The 18,235-nt window shown below is 39.4% G+C and overlaps 1 protein-coding gene across 1 annotated transcript in view; it reads right to left on the bottom strand.

Annotated features, from left to right (window-relative positions):
* Positions 1-23: 23 nt before the first annotated feature.
* LOC121961554 (FERM domain-containing protein 5-like) overlaps positions 24-18,235 on the bottom strand; it is an 84,005-nt gene continuing 65,793 nt past the window's right edge. Inside the window, exons 5-14 of the mRNA XM_042511629.1 lie at positions 14,846-14,943; positions 12,047-12,170; positions 10,095-10,182; positions 9,743-9,831; positions 8,539-8,602; positions 8,095-8,186; positions 7,932-8,006; positions 7,686-7,754; positions 7,447-7,553; positions 24-4,228 (exon numbers count right to left, since the gene is read on the bottom strand). Coding sequence (XP_042367563.1) covers positions 3,645-4,228; positions 7,447-7,553; positions 7,686-7,754; positions 7,932-8,006; positions 8,095-8,186; positions 8,539-8,602; positions 9,743-9,831; positions 10,095-10,182; positions 12,047-12,170; positions 14,846-14,943 — 1,390 coding nt within the window. The 3' untranslated portion in view covers positions 24-3,644. The remainder of the gene's footprint in view (positions 4,229-7,446; positions 7,554-7,685; positions 7,755-7,931; positions 8,007-8,094; positions 8,187-8,538; positions 8,603-9,742; positions 9,832-10,094; positions 10,183-12,046; positions 12,171-14,845; positions 14,944-18,235) is intronic.

Genomic DNA, 18,235 nt, shown 5'->3' with positions numbered 1-18,235 from the left:
TATATACATATATATATGTCACTATTCAAGTAGTTGAATATGCTACTTCTGCTGTTTTTAAATTGGCTAAAAATACAAACTGCTTCACTTCTGTCTTGATAACACCTGTTCAGAGTAAAGTGAAAAACGGGTTTACTGTCAGGTGTCCACCTCATTTACATATACTTTCAGAGGAATACTTGTATCTTTTCTGCTTTTCTAAAATGAGTAAAGGAAGAGCAGTCGAGGATTAGGCAACACTCAAACAGGATTTATATAAGAACGTTATGTACCACTGTAGGTAACCAGGAACAGTGGGCACCACTCCCTTCACACATGCATCTGCAGGCTGTTTTACCTTCTGAGGGGATTAAAAAGACATTTTGAATGTCTCGCAGACACATCTTTTTGCAGTTTATTCATATTAACTATCTGCAATATTTATTGCTCAAATTATGTTGTAAAGTTTTTCATCTGCGTGAACATGAATTATATATATATATATATATATGTATATATATATATATATATATATATATATGATCATAGGACGTAAAAAATCTAATGCAATTAAAAACCAGCAAGCTCTGTCTTAGAGCAAATAGTAATTAATTTACCAAGTCTGAAGAGCAACCACAAAATATGTGTTTTTCTTCTATTAAATATAATCATATCTGTAATATTTCTAACTCATCCAATAATAAACTAAAAGAAAAAACAGAAGTTTGAATACTTCTGCTTATTTCACAGTATCTGAATGTTAAAATGTCAATACTGTACAAAAATAAAACCACGACTTAAAGCCAGGAATTTAACACTATAGGGATTCTCAAAGTACTGGTTTGTGTTAACTTTCAATCTGTGATTTTTTTTTCAGGAGAGACTATAATATTTCCACCTGCATGGCCTTAACCCCTCAGTCAATTGCTGTCCTAAAGCATTTCTCTTGTTTTATAACTTAGACATCCACTTTACTTGATATGTACCTGCTGACACACAGCATATACATGTATCCTGATCAACCACTTGTAGGCTCATTGTGAGGACCAATACTAACTGACTGTATGGTTTTAAGTTACGTTGTTGATTGCTCTGGGCTGTGAAGCTGGATTGCAGGCTAACCTGTGAAATAACACATACTGTGTGTAATAAGGCTGAAGGAGGAGAGCAGACTATCAGAGTTTTCTTCTGTTGACGCAAACTGACAGAAATATCAGACAACAGAGGTTTCTTTGGTAGGTGCGATGATGAAGATTGCAGTAGGACGTAAACATGACTTATCTTAGGCTTTCTTGACAGCAGGGCTGAAAACTATACATCCACTGTAAAAAATAACACTTCAGGTCCATTAAAAGTTGCTGTGAGGAAATCTCTGCGTGTTAACGAGACATCCGTTTGTAAAAATGGAAATATGGTTTAAATATATTCAGCCTTTACAGAAAAATGCATAAACTTGAACACAGCAGGGCTAAACAAATTCATATGACCTTCACTCAACATGGACTAAAAATAAGCTCTCTTAACTGTATAATGTCAGAAAATAGCACTAATTTTTGCACTTTACAAAGGTAAAACAAGGTCAGATTTTCCTCAGTGGAAAAGATCTTGTTTTTTTTTGAATATCAACAATATTGCACATCAAGATAAACTCCTTCTACTGAGTGTGGGAGTCAAAGAACTAACCAAACACTTCACTATCACTACAGTGCTAGCTCACACAGTCCCATCACCTTTACAACTACTGTAAAAGTAACTACGGCAAAGTGACATCTGTTCCTTACACACAGAAGTTGATTGTAGCTATTAGAATTATTTGGCTGCTATTTTATAAAATCAGTAAACCTACCACCTCCATGACTTACTTATATCCTTACAATTTATCCATAATTTATAGTGGCTGGACAAAAATGGTAACGTGAGCACACTGTTAATGGACATCTGACCACAAACACTTATTACAAAAATTATCAATCGAGCCATTTGACTGAGCAGCACCAATATCACTCCTGAGTCAAACAGCAACTACAGCCAGTTCTTAGCATTTCTTTAAATTCAGTATTGAGATATTGGGTTGTACTATCACATCGTGACCATCAGAAAAACTTGGTAAGTTGTCAACGTGTGCCAAATTTGTTTTCCTATTCATTGCTTTCACTGTATCATGTGGATTCGAGTCGCATGACTTGAACTCGGGTCAGACTTGAGTCGTAAATTTGATGTCTTTAGAGTCTACTTGACAAAACTAAAAAAGACTTGCAACTTGACTTGGACTTTAACACCAGTGACTAGTGACTTCACTTGGACTAGAGCCTTTTGACTTGAAAATACTTGAAAATACTGCTTAAATAATACGCCTTTCCCCAAGCCCAAAGATTAAAAAGTATGTCATTTAAAAAGCTGTGCCACAAATCAATTCATTTCCTGAATCAGCTAACATAAACACTGCTCATTGCCAGCAAGTCGACACCTAATTCTCCAGATCCAATTATTCTGAATATATCCCAGAGCATCCTATGAGAGCCATAAAGAACTAACATTATATTACTGAGTGCCAGATAGAAAAAAAATATACCAAAGATGATTGTTTGTGTGCAAAAACTATGCAGTGTTCAAAAAAAAGAACTAATTGCAGTATGCAAAACTTGTGTGTCGAAAATGACAGCAACAACTTCTAGCTACGGAGGCTAATTTCAACATTGTTAACAAGCTAATATTAGCTTAACAGCTTATTAAAAAAAAAAAAAAATATAAAAAAAAAAACCCCAAAACATTCATGATTTGTGTATTCTCTTGTTAAAATGGCATTAAATTTGGGGAAGAGTGCATTATGACTTGTTCAGGAAAGCCTAAGACATGAGATTGGGTTTGGGGCTTGGAGTGGAAAGACTTGGGACTTAGCCTACTTGTGACTTGCAAAACAATGACTTAGTCCAATCTCTGCTAATGACTCCATATAGCAAATTCCTATAATGGCTAACAATTTGATAAAACTACGCGTAATAACAGCAAATATTATTTGACACAGGACTGATATACATTCAGTAAGTGCTGCTCAGTTTTCCATTTTCGCACTTCCTCTAACATCCAGATACTTGTACAACTCAACACAGCAATTTTCAAACTCATAGCAGTGACCATAGTAACGTTTAACTATCATGAATGTTGTTACTGGCTTTGAAATATGAAAATTAGATGAGCTAGACTGCCTCCCATCTCATCTTGTCTCAAACTTGACTCAAACTCTCAGGTCACATGACGCACACCGTCACACTTCAGGTCACTCTGTCTTACAGTAATGTTGCAACGTATAAATTAATACAAAAATAAAGGCAACTATTATCTGTGGTTGAATGAGTGAAGTCTGTCAGATTTGTCTCTTTCAGTGTTTAAATTAAACCTGTTACTGTGGCATTGTTAAAAAATAAAATACCTTGAAATGACCTGAATTTTCCAAAGTAAAATGTGATTTCCTCTCCACGCAGTGATGGTCAAATGTAATAAACAAGGCTCTTCAGGGGACAGTCCGTGGCTTGCGACAGGAACTCCTTCCTGGGAGAAGCTGAGTTGACATTGGGAATGGGGCTGCCATTCTTCTCTCTCGACCTGTCTGTTGTGTGTCCCATGTCCTTCAGTGGAGGCCTGTTTTGTGTCCATCAGTCTCTGCTTCACTTGCTGATGAGGAAACCTCCCATCCATCGTAACTTACAGGCGAACCAGCGCCGCAGAGGGCAGAAGTATTCAAAGTGGAACTGCTGGAATTCAGGTGTCTTGCGGATGTCTCTCAGGAAGGCAATGTCCAGGTCTGACTCTGTCAGCATGATGAGGAGCAGCAGCAGGGCGAACAGCAGTCCAATAGTGACCAGGAACAGACGCAACACGCTCAGGATGAACTTGTTCAGCTCCTCCACATCGCTTGGTGGTGACGGCCTGCTCCTGACCATACGCAGTGCTCTCCTGCCGGAAGAAAACTCTTCTCCTTCCTTCGATGTGCCCGCCTCAGACTCCTTTTCCTCATCGATGCTGCAGGGAGCACCATTGAGATGACGAGCCAAAGGCATCTCCATCCCATGTTCGGCCACGGGTGTAGGCAGCACGCTGTCTGAGGGGCTGTAGGCCTCGTCGGAGATGACTGCTGAGGTGCTTGCCTCGCTGCCGTCCACCAGATGGCCCCGAGAAGACATGAAAGAATCGCCATGGGAGACGGATCTCACAGGTGTGGAGTGAGCGCTGTCTCGAAGGGACTCCAGACCTGAAAACACATCACAAAGGGAGACATGTCTAATAACCTGGAGTTAGACACATTTAAAGAGAAATTCCTTATCCTTAAAACCTTAAAAGAGAAAAATAATTCCTGAGCTATTAAAAGAGAATGTTTAAGGGTAAATTATCTTTTATCTATCAATTTGAGTTTAATTAGTCCTGAAGCTAAAATCCAGCATCCAATGATGCTAAACTTTCATGCCATGTTGATGATAGTATTGTGACTATCTGCAGTTGTTGGGTTTTGTTCTACAGACCTCACAACTAAAAATCATTATTCAACTTTAAGATGCCATTGCCACATTTTTAAGATGCTGGATTTTGGTTACCGTGATGAAATGCTTGTTACAGTAGCCTAATCATGTCTCCTGAGAAAGAGCCAAATGCCAAGCTCACTGAAATCATCTAGTGACTGTTTTTTTGTTGTTGTTGTGTTTGTGAAATAAATGTATAAGAATCATGATTAAGCCCTGCCGTTTGATTGACTAAACAGCAATTACAATAGCTGTAAAGAGCAAAACTACAATTTTCACGAACCACAATGTTAGCACAATGTACTTTGACAGTATTTTGGACCAGGTGCTCGGCCTCTCACGCTCTTGACTGTTTGTTTTTTTCCTTTAAGTGCCCTTAACTGATGTCTGCTTCACATTACATTTATTCTAGGATGATTTCTTTCCCAAAACCCAGATGCTGAAATCAACTAGAAATCCACATTTTAATGCTGATATAAAAAAAAAGAGTTTGTATTTTTGTCACCCTTTTCACCCCTGAACTTAACAACACAAGTCCATCAGTACTCTACATAAAATTGATGTTAGAATTAGCCTCCATCACAACCTAAATTCAACCAAATATCAACGTCAAAAACATGTTGGTGGCCAGCTGGGTGCTCATGACAATGAGCTTGTCCTTTTTTCATGTAATCTATGTCTAAATCAAATACTCAAAAGTGGTAACAAAAGTGTCTACCTTGTAGACAACGGTTACTCAGCTGTACCTTGATCCTCTCTGAAAGCTAAATAATAACAATGTAAAGTTCTAAACACATTACACTTGATCACATTATTAGAAAATTCCATTATCTGATGTGATATTGATTGGGGTTTTGGCAGCAGAGAAACATACAGCACCCCCCTGAAGTATTTGGCTCTTTGATTGAACACTACTCTTAAAGAGAGATTTGTTGATCCCCCAAAAAGAACCACAAAAAGGCGGCGCTCCATAATCCTGCACGATTAAACCAGCCCCTGTTTTTACCTGCACAATTGGCTGGTGGGTTGCAACCATAGAGTTGAGGAGGGACAGCTAGCCTGGAAGGGGTCCTGGAGCTCTGTCCCGACCCAGGAGCAGAGCCTGAAGTGGAAGAACCCCCAGGGAGGGCGGGGAAGAGCGGTAGGACCCCCAGAGCCTTGCCCAAGAGCCTGGGTCCCAGAGACAGCACGCGCACGTTCACATCTCGATAACAGTGGTTAATCATACGCAAGTGAACGTTCACCTTGGTCTTGATCCGGATCAGACACTTCACCATGGTTCAAAAAGACAGCTGTCTGACACTCACTGTGTTCTAGCACACTTCTGCTGTTCTCCTGCTTTATCTCTGCGTGTTCTTGAAAGTACCACTCCCCAATCTATCCTCCTGCTGTCTGTCTTTGTTTCCGACTGCGGCTGCCTAGTGAAGCAGCCCTCCCTTCTCCACAGTGAACTCCCACATGCTGGCGGGTGGGCTGACAGCGGCAGATAAACAGACAGACAGACGGAGAGTGAAAGACAAGGCCCGGGAATGTGCCACAGTTCACATCGTCCCTCCCTGCTGTTGGACCGTGACACACATGGCATGGCCCCTGACAGCGGGAGCTATTTTCAGGCTGAGATATTATTACCAGTGGAAATGCCAGCATAGACAGAGCAACAGGACAAAACACAGGGGGGTTTGTTTCAGTGTTGCAACAGTGGGGTGCAATGTCAGAGCCTGCTCATGATGTCAATGACAAGAGGGGGGCTAGTTCGTCAAAGGACCACTTTATTTGTTGTTGAAAACTGACTGTGTCATAAGTTTATTGAGTTTTAGCGAGGCTTGTTGACTGAGAGCAAACTGACAGTGGCAGCATTAGCAAAAGGTTAATAGCCTGTTGGAGGAAGGAGGGGACAGTAAGTGCCCTTTATAAACTGACAGGAGGACTTTCACATGTCAAAATAATGCCTGGGGCCACTGGCTAAAGGAACTTCAGTGTGTGATGTGAGGCTGTTTGAGTCTTAAAACTGACCCACAAATGCTGCTACTGTGATAAAGTCACAAACTAAGAAAGTGATTCCCAACCAAATTGTACCCCTGGGCACCCTCTGCAGTTGTCAGAGGGCACATGGAAAGATAAATAGAGTAGTAAATAAAGTAGTTTGCTCATTTGTAAACAGAAATAAAGACTGATCTTTTTTAAAATCCCACACTGATTCCCGAAGACAAGGTATGGCGACTGGCAGTGCATGAAATGTACTTACAAAATAAAGTAAGTAAAAAGTGTGAACAACAGTTAGCTATAAGTCATGGATTGAAATAGCTAAAAGTTGGGCTTGGTAAAATGAAGAAATTCAAATGATATTTTTGACCAAATACCTCAATATCAATATTGTGATGATACTGTGGGATTGACTTTCCATAAAAAAAAAAAAAAATTCACAATGAGATTTTTGATAAATAATCATCAGTATTTTGGACATATTGACTGAAAGGGTAAAGCCAAATAATGGAATCGCAAGAGCAGTCTGGTAAGTTCAGAAAATGACATTATTTTACTGTAATGCAGCCTTTAAAACCAGGAAAAAACAAGTCTCAGAATATAGCAATATCCAAAAACTGATATTGTAATACAGTAAAAAAAAAAAAAAAAGGGACTAGATAGCAAAAAGCAAAAAGGATATCAAATTTAGGATCATAATATCAATATAATATTAATTGCCCAGCATTAGCTGAAAGTACTTGAAAAGTAAGGACACTGTTGAAAAAGCTAAAGTAATGAATAAATGTTTGAAATGTTAATCATGCCACCAGTGCCAAACACTGATGATTTTATTAAAAAAAATCGTTGTTTTCTAATATTCACTTTATATAGCTTTGGCCCAGATGATGTCACAAAGGTTGGGGACTGTTGTCAGCTACAGTGGTTTTTTTTAACATTATTTCTCTATTCTTTGGGGTGTGTGTTTTACCCTCCATGATGGAGATGTGCACAGCTCTCCGTCGGGTCCTGGGCACACTGGTCAAACGGGGGCCGTGGGTGATGGATGGACAGCTCCTACTTGGCACCATGCCAGCCCTAGACAACAAAACACACTCATATGCACCCATGATGTTCTCCATACACTGCATTAACATTTGTCAAGCCACATTTCAACTCATTTTAGGTCTGCAGGCAACATTCTATATATTATATTTTAGATTTTTTAACCTGTGTATCTCAGGGGGGTCTCTCTTAATTTTGGCACTTTGTTCCATCACCTCTTTTGCAACTTTGCCACTGAAAATAAATAAAAAAGACAGTCTATTATTATGTGATTTATACAAAATGTGAGCACTAAAACAATGTAACGTAATGTGTAACATTTTTAGCCATGTCTGTTCTGACATATGAACTAAACATTCATAACATGTTCATCTAGGAAGGACAACAAATACTTTGTAAGCAACTGAATACCTGTATCTAAAGCGACTACCCTTAAAGAAGAGATTACTACTGGACACAGTGCGAACTTGACTCGACTTTTCCAACCTGTGAAGAAATGGAGAGAGAAAACATCATTTACATGATAAACATGATACCCTGTCTGCAGTTTGGTGTTTCAGGTCATGTGACTTACTTGTAGAAGGCCTGATTTTCCACTCCGCACTTCCAAAGATGCTTACAGGCCTCAGGTGTAGGTGCAAAGTATGTTAGTATGATCTTCTTATCCTGTAACAAGTCCAGTACTGTAACTCATTCATGGTGTAAATAAATCAGCCACACTCCTAGAGGTGATTTTCATCATGTGAAGAGAAAATGTCTACATATTTTTTTCTGATTTACTGAGCTCTTGGCTAGGGTGAATTATGACACATACAGTATTAACTATCTCAGAGACAGTGGCTTTACTTTATTCCTATGTCTGCTAAAACCTGTGGCTAACACACATTTTACTCAATAATTTACTTTGTATAGAGGATAGATTACATTGGCCCCATACATAAAACAAGGCGATACTTATTTAACTTGCTGAGCTCCACAGGCCAGAAAAGAGCAAGGTTTTAATAATGCATACACATACCTCCTTCTGATTTGCATATATATGGAATGTCTTTGCTTCAAATTTGAGTTTGGTCACCTCCTCCCTGAGATTGAGATCCAGAGATGGACAGGACAAAGGACAGACAGAGAGGGAAACGAAGACAAATAAAGACATAAGAAGACAAAGTGAGAAAGCAAGATAAAGCGAAAGAAAGGGAAACAAATAGCAGAAGAAAGAGGGAGACAGAGAAAAAAGTGAGCGGAGGAAATGGATAAAGGTGGTCAAATATTAATTGTGTTTCATTTTGGTGCTGAAAAGTCTAGACACATTTATTCCAGTCACAGAAAATGACAAGAATAAACTGCAAGACATTAAATTAAAAACAAAATCTAAAACACCACATCTGCAAAGAAGTCTTTGAAAACCTCAGAGCATGCAGCTTCACAGCTGAATGACTCTGCTGTCTAGAAAAGGTTACTATTATCTTCTAGTACGGATCACTGGCTACTTTTTGTTTCCTTTGGATTCCTTTGCCTCAGATTTCAGTTCAGTTTGCAGAATTAGCTTTGAGTTTTTCTGTCTCCCTATCCTTACATACATGACCACTATAAACTATTTCATATTGAAAGTGAACACTATTTATTTGATCATTTTCCCACAAAGTTTCACACACAATAACTGGAGGTACTTTAAAATATCAGCTGGGGTGTATTGTATTATGACTTGTACATTTGATCCCTGCAGGATTAAGAATCTAACAACGAACCAAATGTTTGGAACCAGAGTTTGGATTCAGAAGACTTGGATTATGCCAAGCAAGCTCTTTGGAGTAATTTTAGGACGTTCTTTTTCCTTTGCTGGCATTGAAACTTCTATTATTTAGAAGAAGAGTGTAGCAGAGTTGTACTAGACCGCTCGCTGTGTGTTATGAATATCGATATGAAAACTTGAAGAACTGGACTTAAGCAGCTTGTTGAGTTTGCTGGCACTTTATTTTGTACAAGCTGTTGATTCACAGAGGATGCATGTTGGTGGAAGGTTTTTCTCATTGCTGGTAAAAATGTGTATTTCTCTCTGCTCAGTATGATGCACTGGCCCATATGGTGTTTGAGGAATTTACTTTTTCTTTAAAATCAGTGACAAACTCTTGCCCATTAATGTGGGCACATATGCTGTGGCCATCAAGTGAAATACAGTTATTATTGAGCACCATGTATAGTTTTAACTGTTTATTTGAACTCACCATTTGAGGAAATGGACCCTCCTGTTTCCTTGTAGCACAGTGAATCCAAAGGGAGTAAAAGCCAAAAAAGCAGGGTTGCCAGACACATCCTGAGAAGCACATAAACCCGTGTTTATGTTATTGTAGAATAAGTATTTTTAATCAGGAAACTTACAACACAAATATAACTCTAAACCTAAAAAAGGCCATTTTAAGTGAGCAGTATGACAAAATTCATTTTATGATTTATTTTGACATTTACTCAAAAAATATACAAGATTTAAACCTCATTGCATCAAAATGAGCATAAAGCATGGGCTCATAAAAAAGACATGATAATAATTTAAGAATACATGTGTTTTGTAAAGACCACCTTGCATGGGTGAGGGTCTACTCCATATGTCTCCAGCATCTGAGCCTTCTGGAGGAAGTTGAGCTCCGACGTTTCAGGACTCTGACCTCTGGGAGAAAAGAACAAAAAGTCAGCAAACAGGTAACTGTCACAACCAGCTGCAAACCTTTGCTGTGTATAAACCTTAATCCATTTAATCATCATATGATTTAAAGTTTGTGCTAATTTTTGATGAATGAGATAAAACCTGAAACATTACTCTCTATCACCCATCTACTGTAGTTTTAACCATGCAGGAAAATGTGATAATATTTTTTCCCTAAAATGGTCTCAGGTGCTGACACTCCAGTGTGGGGAGATGCATGTGACTGATCAAAGCAGGTGTCAAAGAAGACTGTGGAAATGAGCAATAGAGGGCAGTGTAGGATCAAATCTCTCACCAGAGGCTGTGTCCACCTGGGTTGAAAACACTGTCTTTGTGTGTAAAAGATGGGAGATTGTAGAAAAAACAAAAGGTTCTACAACAGATAGGTTTTATTCAAGTGGTTAATAATCAAAAGTTAACACATTACAACCTTATTATTATTACTATTATTATTATTATATATGAGCACAAGTAGAGTTCACATCTTGCACACTGAAATTTGCATGTAGTAGTTCCTGCAAACCTCTTGCAGTACATTGGCTGTTTCACCCTAACCCATCAACCATGAAGTCATCATCTGGAGGAGTCACAGGATGACAGTGTCTCTGTATCTGATCACAGTCTCCACGTGTACCTGCTATGACACATGGCTGTGACCTTGGCACACACTGTCTGGCACCCTTCCACTTTAAGGCAGATAAGGCAAAGCAATGTTAACTGAACCTGACTGACCACTACAAACTCATACCAGTCCCCAGGCACAGTACAAACACACCTATGATAGTATAAAATAAAACCTATCCTGAACACACAAAATCCCAAAAGATGGTCAGTTTTTGCCGACACCACCAGTCTGAAGGATTGGCAACCAGGTAGAGCCGCTTTTGCTGATGATACAGTAAAACTTGTATGACAACACCTCTTTGAAGAGGTGATTTACACTATGTGGAAGAATGAGTGGAGACTGCACTACAGTGGTTATCACCGGCTGTGTGTCCAATCTACTGCCGAGGATGGGACATGCACTCGGAGCCGGATCAAAAAACATCCCGCAGGAGAAAGTGTTAAATTATAAAACAGCACAGGTCAAGCTGACTTTTCTTTGCACTACTTCTAAAATGGAAGCTAAATTGTGTGAATACTTAAGACTTAAACTAGACCAGACTTAAACTATTGGCATCACCAAGGGGAACAAATCCAAATTCACTCGACCATTAATGGCTGCCCGAGCACTGGTTTCAGGCCACTGCTTGCCTGAGGCTGGACCCCTCAAAAACCGGTGAAATGTAAGGAGCACCCTGTTGGCCAAATAGTCAGGAGGGTGCTGCAGACTGGCGCTTTCAACAACCAGCCATGTGTATCGGTCAGAGTCTTCGCTGAGCCCGTGCATAAAATTTTCAGTGCCTCGTTTTGCAGAGATGAGAAGGCAAGTCTACAGAGCTTGTGTGAATGCAAAGCATGTAAAACAAAACTAAATTAAAACACACCACACACACAAACCAAATGAATAGAAGTGAATACTCAGTGCATTAAGTAGCTATGAAATTTCAAACCTATAGTTTTGTATATCAGATTATTTACTTGCAGATGTGTTCAAAAAATACATTTCAGTGACTGTGAGGAATTACATATAATAATCTGACTACAATGTCTTATAACACAATTGCATCATGGAGTCCTAAAACCATCACAGCAGTCCTTCATTTTAGTGACTGACTTATGCATTTCAGTGTGGCACCAGGTGTGCTTCTGTGTTGCACTGCACTGTGCTGCTGTAGGGGTGAAGGAGGACACAGGTACAAAGGAACATGGACAGGTGTCACCTTACATCAGCTCAGTCTTGTGAATGTCAGCAATCCGCCGCTCCAACTTCTCCGAGTGCTTGGGGAAGAACTGAAACTTGGAGCTGTAGCCCTCTGGGTGTTTCCCAGGGTCGTAGTCGCCAATTTCAGCTGGAAAATGAGCAAAAAGACAAGATCTAGGTTGGATTTTAATGTTTTAATCCACTTATGAAATCATCTTTCCAAATCCCAGCTGTCAATGGCTGCAATTAGTAGAAGTAGTGCACAATGTTAACAATATTCGAACATTTACATAATATGTGATGCATACCTAACAAGTTTTAAAATATTTTTTGCAATGACCAAATGGTAATGCTGGCAGATGATTTATAGATTAAGAAGAAAGTAACTGCAATCATGAAGCTCATAACAAATTCTAACAAAAACACAACAAGTCTTATATTCAGGTGATCGCACAGTAAAGAGAACATACTTATCATATTATAACGAAATTCTGCTAATATCATATAATCAAATTCTGCTAATATGGTCCCCTCAATCATACACACTGGACCTTTAAAAAGAATTTCAATAATTTCTTCAAATCAAATGTATCAAATTTAAGCTTTATATTTAATTGCTGCACCAAAGGCATTTTTCAACTATAAACTTTGTATTTGATTGTCCTGATCTGAAAGGGTTAGTACTGTGTGCATGGTGTTTAAAGATAATGCCTTAGCACTCTTAAACTCACAATTCATATTTGCACACAAAGAAATGAGCAAGAAGTCAAGGTTTTCAACACACTTATGCACAAAAAGGGCACACACAAAAACTGCTTTATCTTAAAAAAGAACTCTTCCAATTGTTAACATTGAGTCCATGCAGTACTTGTTCTGCTGGCAAATCTGTACCATCCAAAATACCTGCCAGCGCATCACTGTAGCCAGCTTCAGCATCCGAGTTTACAAACCACTGACATCCGTTTACAGATGGTGGAGGAACTACATGGAGAGTTTGGCTACCGGTCCGCTCTCCGGAGAGCACTGTACAGCGCTGGCAGCCTTTACTGTTGAAAAAACAGCATTTTAGACAGCCAAAAGCGCTCCAGTATATATGTGTAACAGACATTATGGATTCACACTTTCTGACATGTTGACAGTGCCGGAGAATGCTTATATAAGCCTGAGAAACCTGGTGAAGAAAAGCTCTACACAGAGGGGCTGAGACAGCCACTTATTTGGCAGGCGAAGTGATGAGGACCGAGTCATAGGAAGCAAAAATAAGCTAAAGCACATAATACCATACTAACTGTAATTCCTACAGTTAGCCAGTGCTGAAGTTTTCACATTATCTGATAGAGTAAATAGAATTACGAACACCTGCATATAGTTGTAACAAGCAAGCCAATATCAGCCAAGTCTTTCAATGTATTGTATTGTGGGCGTCACAGAGACACGAGGTACATTTTGATTCAGAAATTGGCTGAGAAAAGGCTGGATGGATAGATGGTTGGTGCGGTGCATGACAGGGAAACTGTTCCTTAATGCATCTAACCTCTCTGCATGTTGATAGGTCTGACATGTAGGGAAGCCTGTCAAATGGAAAGCTGGCATCGTCCAAAATGATCAACTTTTCCACAAAACTGCCTGGTTTTCTCAAAGGGAAACAAACCAACTTTTAACTGAATCCCTTGATATTTTTTTAAAGTCTGAACTGTATCTAAATTTCTTTTTATGGTGCATATTGAAGTAAGAATTTTCATTTCAAGGTAAAAACAATGTATTCAGATTCTCAAGGTCCCAGTCAAACAAAGACATGAAAGCAGTGTGAGCCTTCAACCTCTGAGCGCACTGCCTGCACATTTGCACAAAAACACACAGTAAAGTTCATATATGGCAGAATGTGAGTACACAGACACACACAAAACACAGCTGGCAAATGTTTATTTACAAGCCCGGGTCATACGGAAATTATGATGTCTACAGTAGGTCACAAACATCATGATAATATGTATCATATATTGTGGAAGCTAAGGGTAGTCATAACCGAAATTACACCAGGAAACTTCTCATTAAAATAATGTGTGAGGTGAAACTTTTAATAGGTTTAAATGCACGAGTCAAAGGACACCATGCAGGATCTCTCACACATTTACGTATCTATTTGAGGCGGATCGCCATGATTAAACATCTACAGCCACATTCTGATTGCGTTTTTACCGTTCATTAAGGGTGGGTTATTGTTGCTCCATACTTTTGGTGCACAAACCATTCTCTGGGCACAGATGAAGCAGAAGAAAGTCAGGCACAGTCAAAATGAAACTAAACAATGAGTTTGTTCGGTCTAAAAGCTTGCCTTCACTTGTCTGCTCTTCTCATCTGTCTGACTTGATCCGCTCCGAGTGGATCAACTGATCAAACTGCTGCTGAGGAAAAAAAAGGACTAATGAAGAGCTCCGTCTGCGCTGTGTTCACTGACTCACAAAAACCACTGAATTTTGACAGGGGACACTGACTGATACCCAAGGACACACAGGCAAGACAAAAATAAATGTAAGCATCTTCATTTGAGGTACACACGAACTGTTGTGAACAGCTGCGTTACAGACTCCTCGGCTATGATTGGTTGATTTCAGTGTGCTGTGGTAGATTCTAGCGAATGCCATTAGAGGCAATAGGAGGGACATGATTTTTTTTCTGTGATTTTTTTAAATCTGTGTTATATAATACTTTGAGGATTCAGTGACAGTTTAAGCAAATATGACAAAAAATCATTTTCATTAAGGTTACCAACCGCAGCTTTAAATAATGACCCCCCCCCCCCCCCCCCTCCCCGTGTCCTACCTTGTAATATGTAGGCAGCCAACAGAGCAGCATCTGATGTCTTGCACAGGAGGCGACCATGGTAGAGATCCCTCTTAACCTGCAGGAAGACGAGATATCTGTGGAATGGAACACAGAGAAACTGATGTGGGTCATTATTTAGATAAGATCAATATCGGCATTCCTTTTCCTGTAAACACGTGGTGGATGTTTACAACAAAATGAGTTGTCCCTCGAGGCTGCAGGTGTGTCAAAGAGATTGTAAGAATAAAATCTTGAGAATACGAAGTAATTTAGTGCCTGAGGCTAACTACTTGAAAATGTACGTTGTGTTAATGTGTTAATGCTATTCTCAGAAACAAAGACAAGGCAGATGCTCAGTGTTTGTGTGGCTGTGGTTATTACAGAGAAGCTGCAGCAGCTCAGTGGAATGTAAAATGAATGTAGCTGGTGACAAACCCATTACTCTTGGGCCCTTTCACCACCCATTTATAATTAATCTATAATTACAATTTAGAAAAAGATAAATGAATGTGTGATTGGCAATCCAAAGCTTTCTATTGGAATATTAGACACAAGACATGTAGCTTACCCTGAGGCACAACTCCAGCTCAAGCATAATCATTTCGAGAATTGATGGTGATCTAAAATATGATTGCTGGTTTGCACTGATGTCCACCGGGAGCAACTCAATCTTCTGGTCTCATCCACAACATCCAGAGATTACTCGTGTCAATTTTACCACTCAGCATTCATTTCAAATGCCTGTGACTCGGCTTCTCTCCATGCAGCAAAGCAATAAATAGTATAGCAGCAAGCTACTTGAGTACAGGTAGGGTGTCCATTGAGCTCGTTTTGCATTGGGCCACCATCTTGTTAAATTTTAAAGAAAATCAAAAACTAAAAGCAACATGAAAACCTGAGCACAACGTTGCTACCTTTCATATTTATGCTACGTATTTGAGCTTCCAGTCAGAACAGATGGCAGAGGATGAAGGCGCTGTCCCTCGCTGGCGCTTCAGCTCAATCAAGAAGAGCTGGATTGCGAAAAAGAGATTTCACTGCGTGGCAACCAGTCGAGGGATGTGATTTACAGGGATCTGCACGCTCGGTAGCTCTCTGCCTCACTCCTCACTCCTTACAGCAGTTTGTTCAGCTGTCAAGGATGCCACACACAGTACAGTAGTGGTGAGGAGCTTCATGACACAGCAGCTTACTGTAGAAAAGAAAGGAATACTCAAATCCCCCTGCACATAGACTCACTGCTGAGCTCTGGATATTGTGGTTTTTCTTTGGAACCTGCATCACTTTATGCTTTCACTACACTTAAGATAAATTATGATTTAAAGTATTGTAGTTCAGATTTCCTAAAGGTCCATTTAGGGGAATATACTGGCAGAAATGATGTATAATATAACAAGTATATCTTTTTTAATGTATAATCACCTGAAAAAAAATTGTGTTTTTATCTTTGAATACATCTACATAAGGTGTGGGTACTTGTACAGCCATGCTTCTACAGTAGCCTGGAATGGACAAAACAGACACTTGCTCTCAATTTGCCCATTTGTGGCCCCTCTGCAATAAGCAGCGCCAGGAAAACACAGATTTTTTTTAACATGAAAACTGCTTCAGTCAGTATTTTTACCTGTTTTATCACCTGGTCCATTTGTGTTTGAGAGGAACAGACCTCTGTGGATAATTTGGCTCCCGATAAAAACCTCCTGAACAATGAACACCACAGGACTTTTAACTGGGAGCTGTTTCAGCTGGTTGCAATCTGCAATCCTCACAGCGAGATGTCATTAAATCTCCGCAGATCTTACACACTGGACCTTTAAGGTGGTAATTTTCACACGATAATGAGGAGGGCAAACTTATTTCTCATTTTTACTCATAACTTTCCCATGAAAATATATTATAAATCATTTTAAATTCATTTTTTGCTAGATATAGTAAGAATGGTTATGGACCTAACCTGTATTTTCTAAAAGGATTCTCGGTTCAGATGAAAGAAAATATTTTTTAAAACCTTTACTAAGCCACAGTGCTCTTAGCGTTTTTTTCAATCATCTAAAAGCAGGCCGCAGAAGCATAAAATGAAAACAGTAAAATATAAGAGTGCTTGTGATCTGATTGTATGAGACAAGGAAGTTAATAGCAAGGCAGAAGATAGTGACATCCCCTTTGGTTCAATAAAATTGGTCTCTAAGTGCTTTGGATTTTAAGTTTGCTCTATGTCAGCGTTTTTAGATTGTGGTTATGACTCCCAAAAATAGAGATGTATGATGTAATTCTCCCTAGCTGAGTCTAAAAGCTTGTTAATAGGCCACTTATGTTGAATTTTAGTTTTAAAATGGACATCACTTTTTCCACATTATTTCTGATACCACCACTGATCAGCCAGACAAACGAACAGGTAGATGCAATGAACAAGCAGGGAAGCAATATCAGAGGAAAAACAATATCTGAGGGATTTCTAAGAATGTTCTGATTGTCTGTGTAGAGATTTGAAAAAATATTTGTATCCAGCTGTTTGTGGCTTCAGAGGGAGCTGCGAGAAGTCTGATAGAATTGCCTCGAGTGATTTCACAACAAAGACATGAGCTTACCAGACCTTTGTATCCTGCTCCTCATTGCTGCTTAATTAAGGGTAGCTGCTTGAGGCTACGTAGTCGTCACTGGCATGACACCAATGTTAACTCATTAGAGTATGTCTTGCTCAACCCTACTGTCATTTGTCCAATTTGCTGGTATGAACTGATTGGTTTGACACAGTTTGAGAGGCAAAACAAATCACTGAGGAGGCATAAACATGTCACAACTCTCAATTTCTAAAATTCATCAGCGGGAGAGAAGGAGAGTCATCAGAGGCAAAGACTGTCGGTCTAAAACTAAACTTCCATCCGTCCCTCATCCTCACCCTCCCCAAGCTGGCGAAAACAACTGGAGACTGACATTACTGTGGCATGCTCAGTTTTTGAACTAGTGCAAAGGTAGTGGTATCTTGTGAAACAAGACAACTTAAGGCATCCATTAATACCAACCATGTCAGCATACCTTGTCAGGATGGGGGCTAAATAACACTCTACACATTTTGTCAAAGGAACAACTGGTATGGGCTTTTTCAAAGGGGTTCCTCGAGCTCTCACCTCAAGATATCTGAATGAAAACAGATTCTATGGCTATGCAATATGTGCAATAAGTGTTTTTATTACTGGGTGAGTGCAACAGGTGTTATGTGCAATGTGTGCACAATATTGTACAAGGTGTAACTGGGATTATGTGCAATTATACATCTGATGTTGTTTTGCTTAGACTGTTGTGTTTTTGATGTAATGGTGTGATTATTTTTATTGTAGGTGTGGAGGCATTGTCTGTGCAGCACTGAGTCAACAAATTTCCCCTATG

This window comes from Plectropomus leopardus, chromosome 1 (assembly GCF_008729295.1).
Source record: "Plectropomus leopardus isolate mb chromosome 1, YSFRI_Pleo_2.0, whole genome shotgun sequence".
Taxonomy (NCBI): Eukaryota; Metazoa; Chordata; class Actinopteri; order Perciformes; family Serranidae; genus Plectropomus; species Plectropomus leopardus.
Note: the sequence above shows the minus strand (reverse complement) of the source record. Positions and strands in the feature narration are given on the sequence as shown.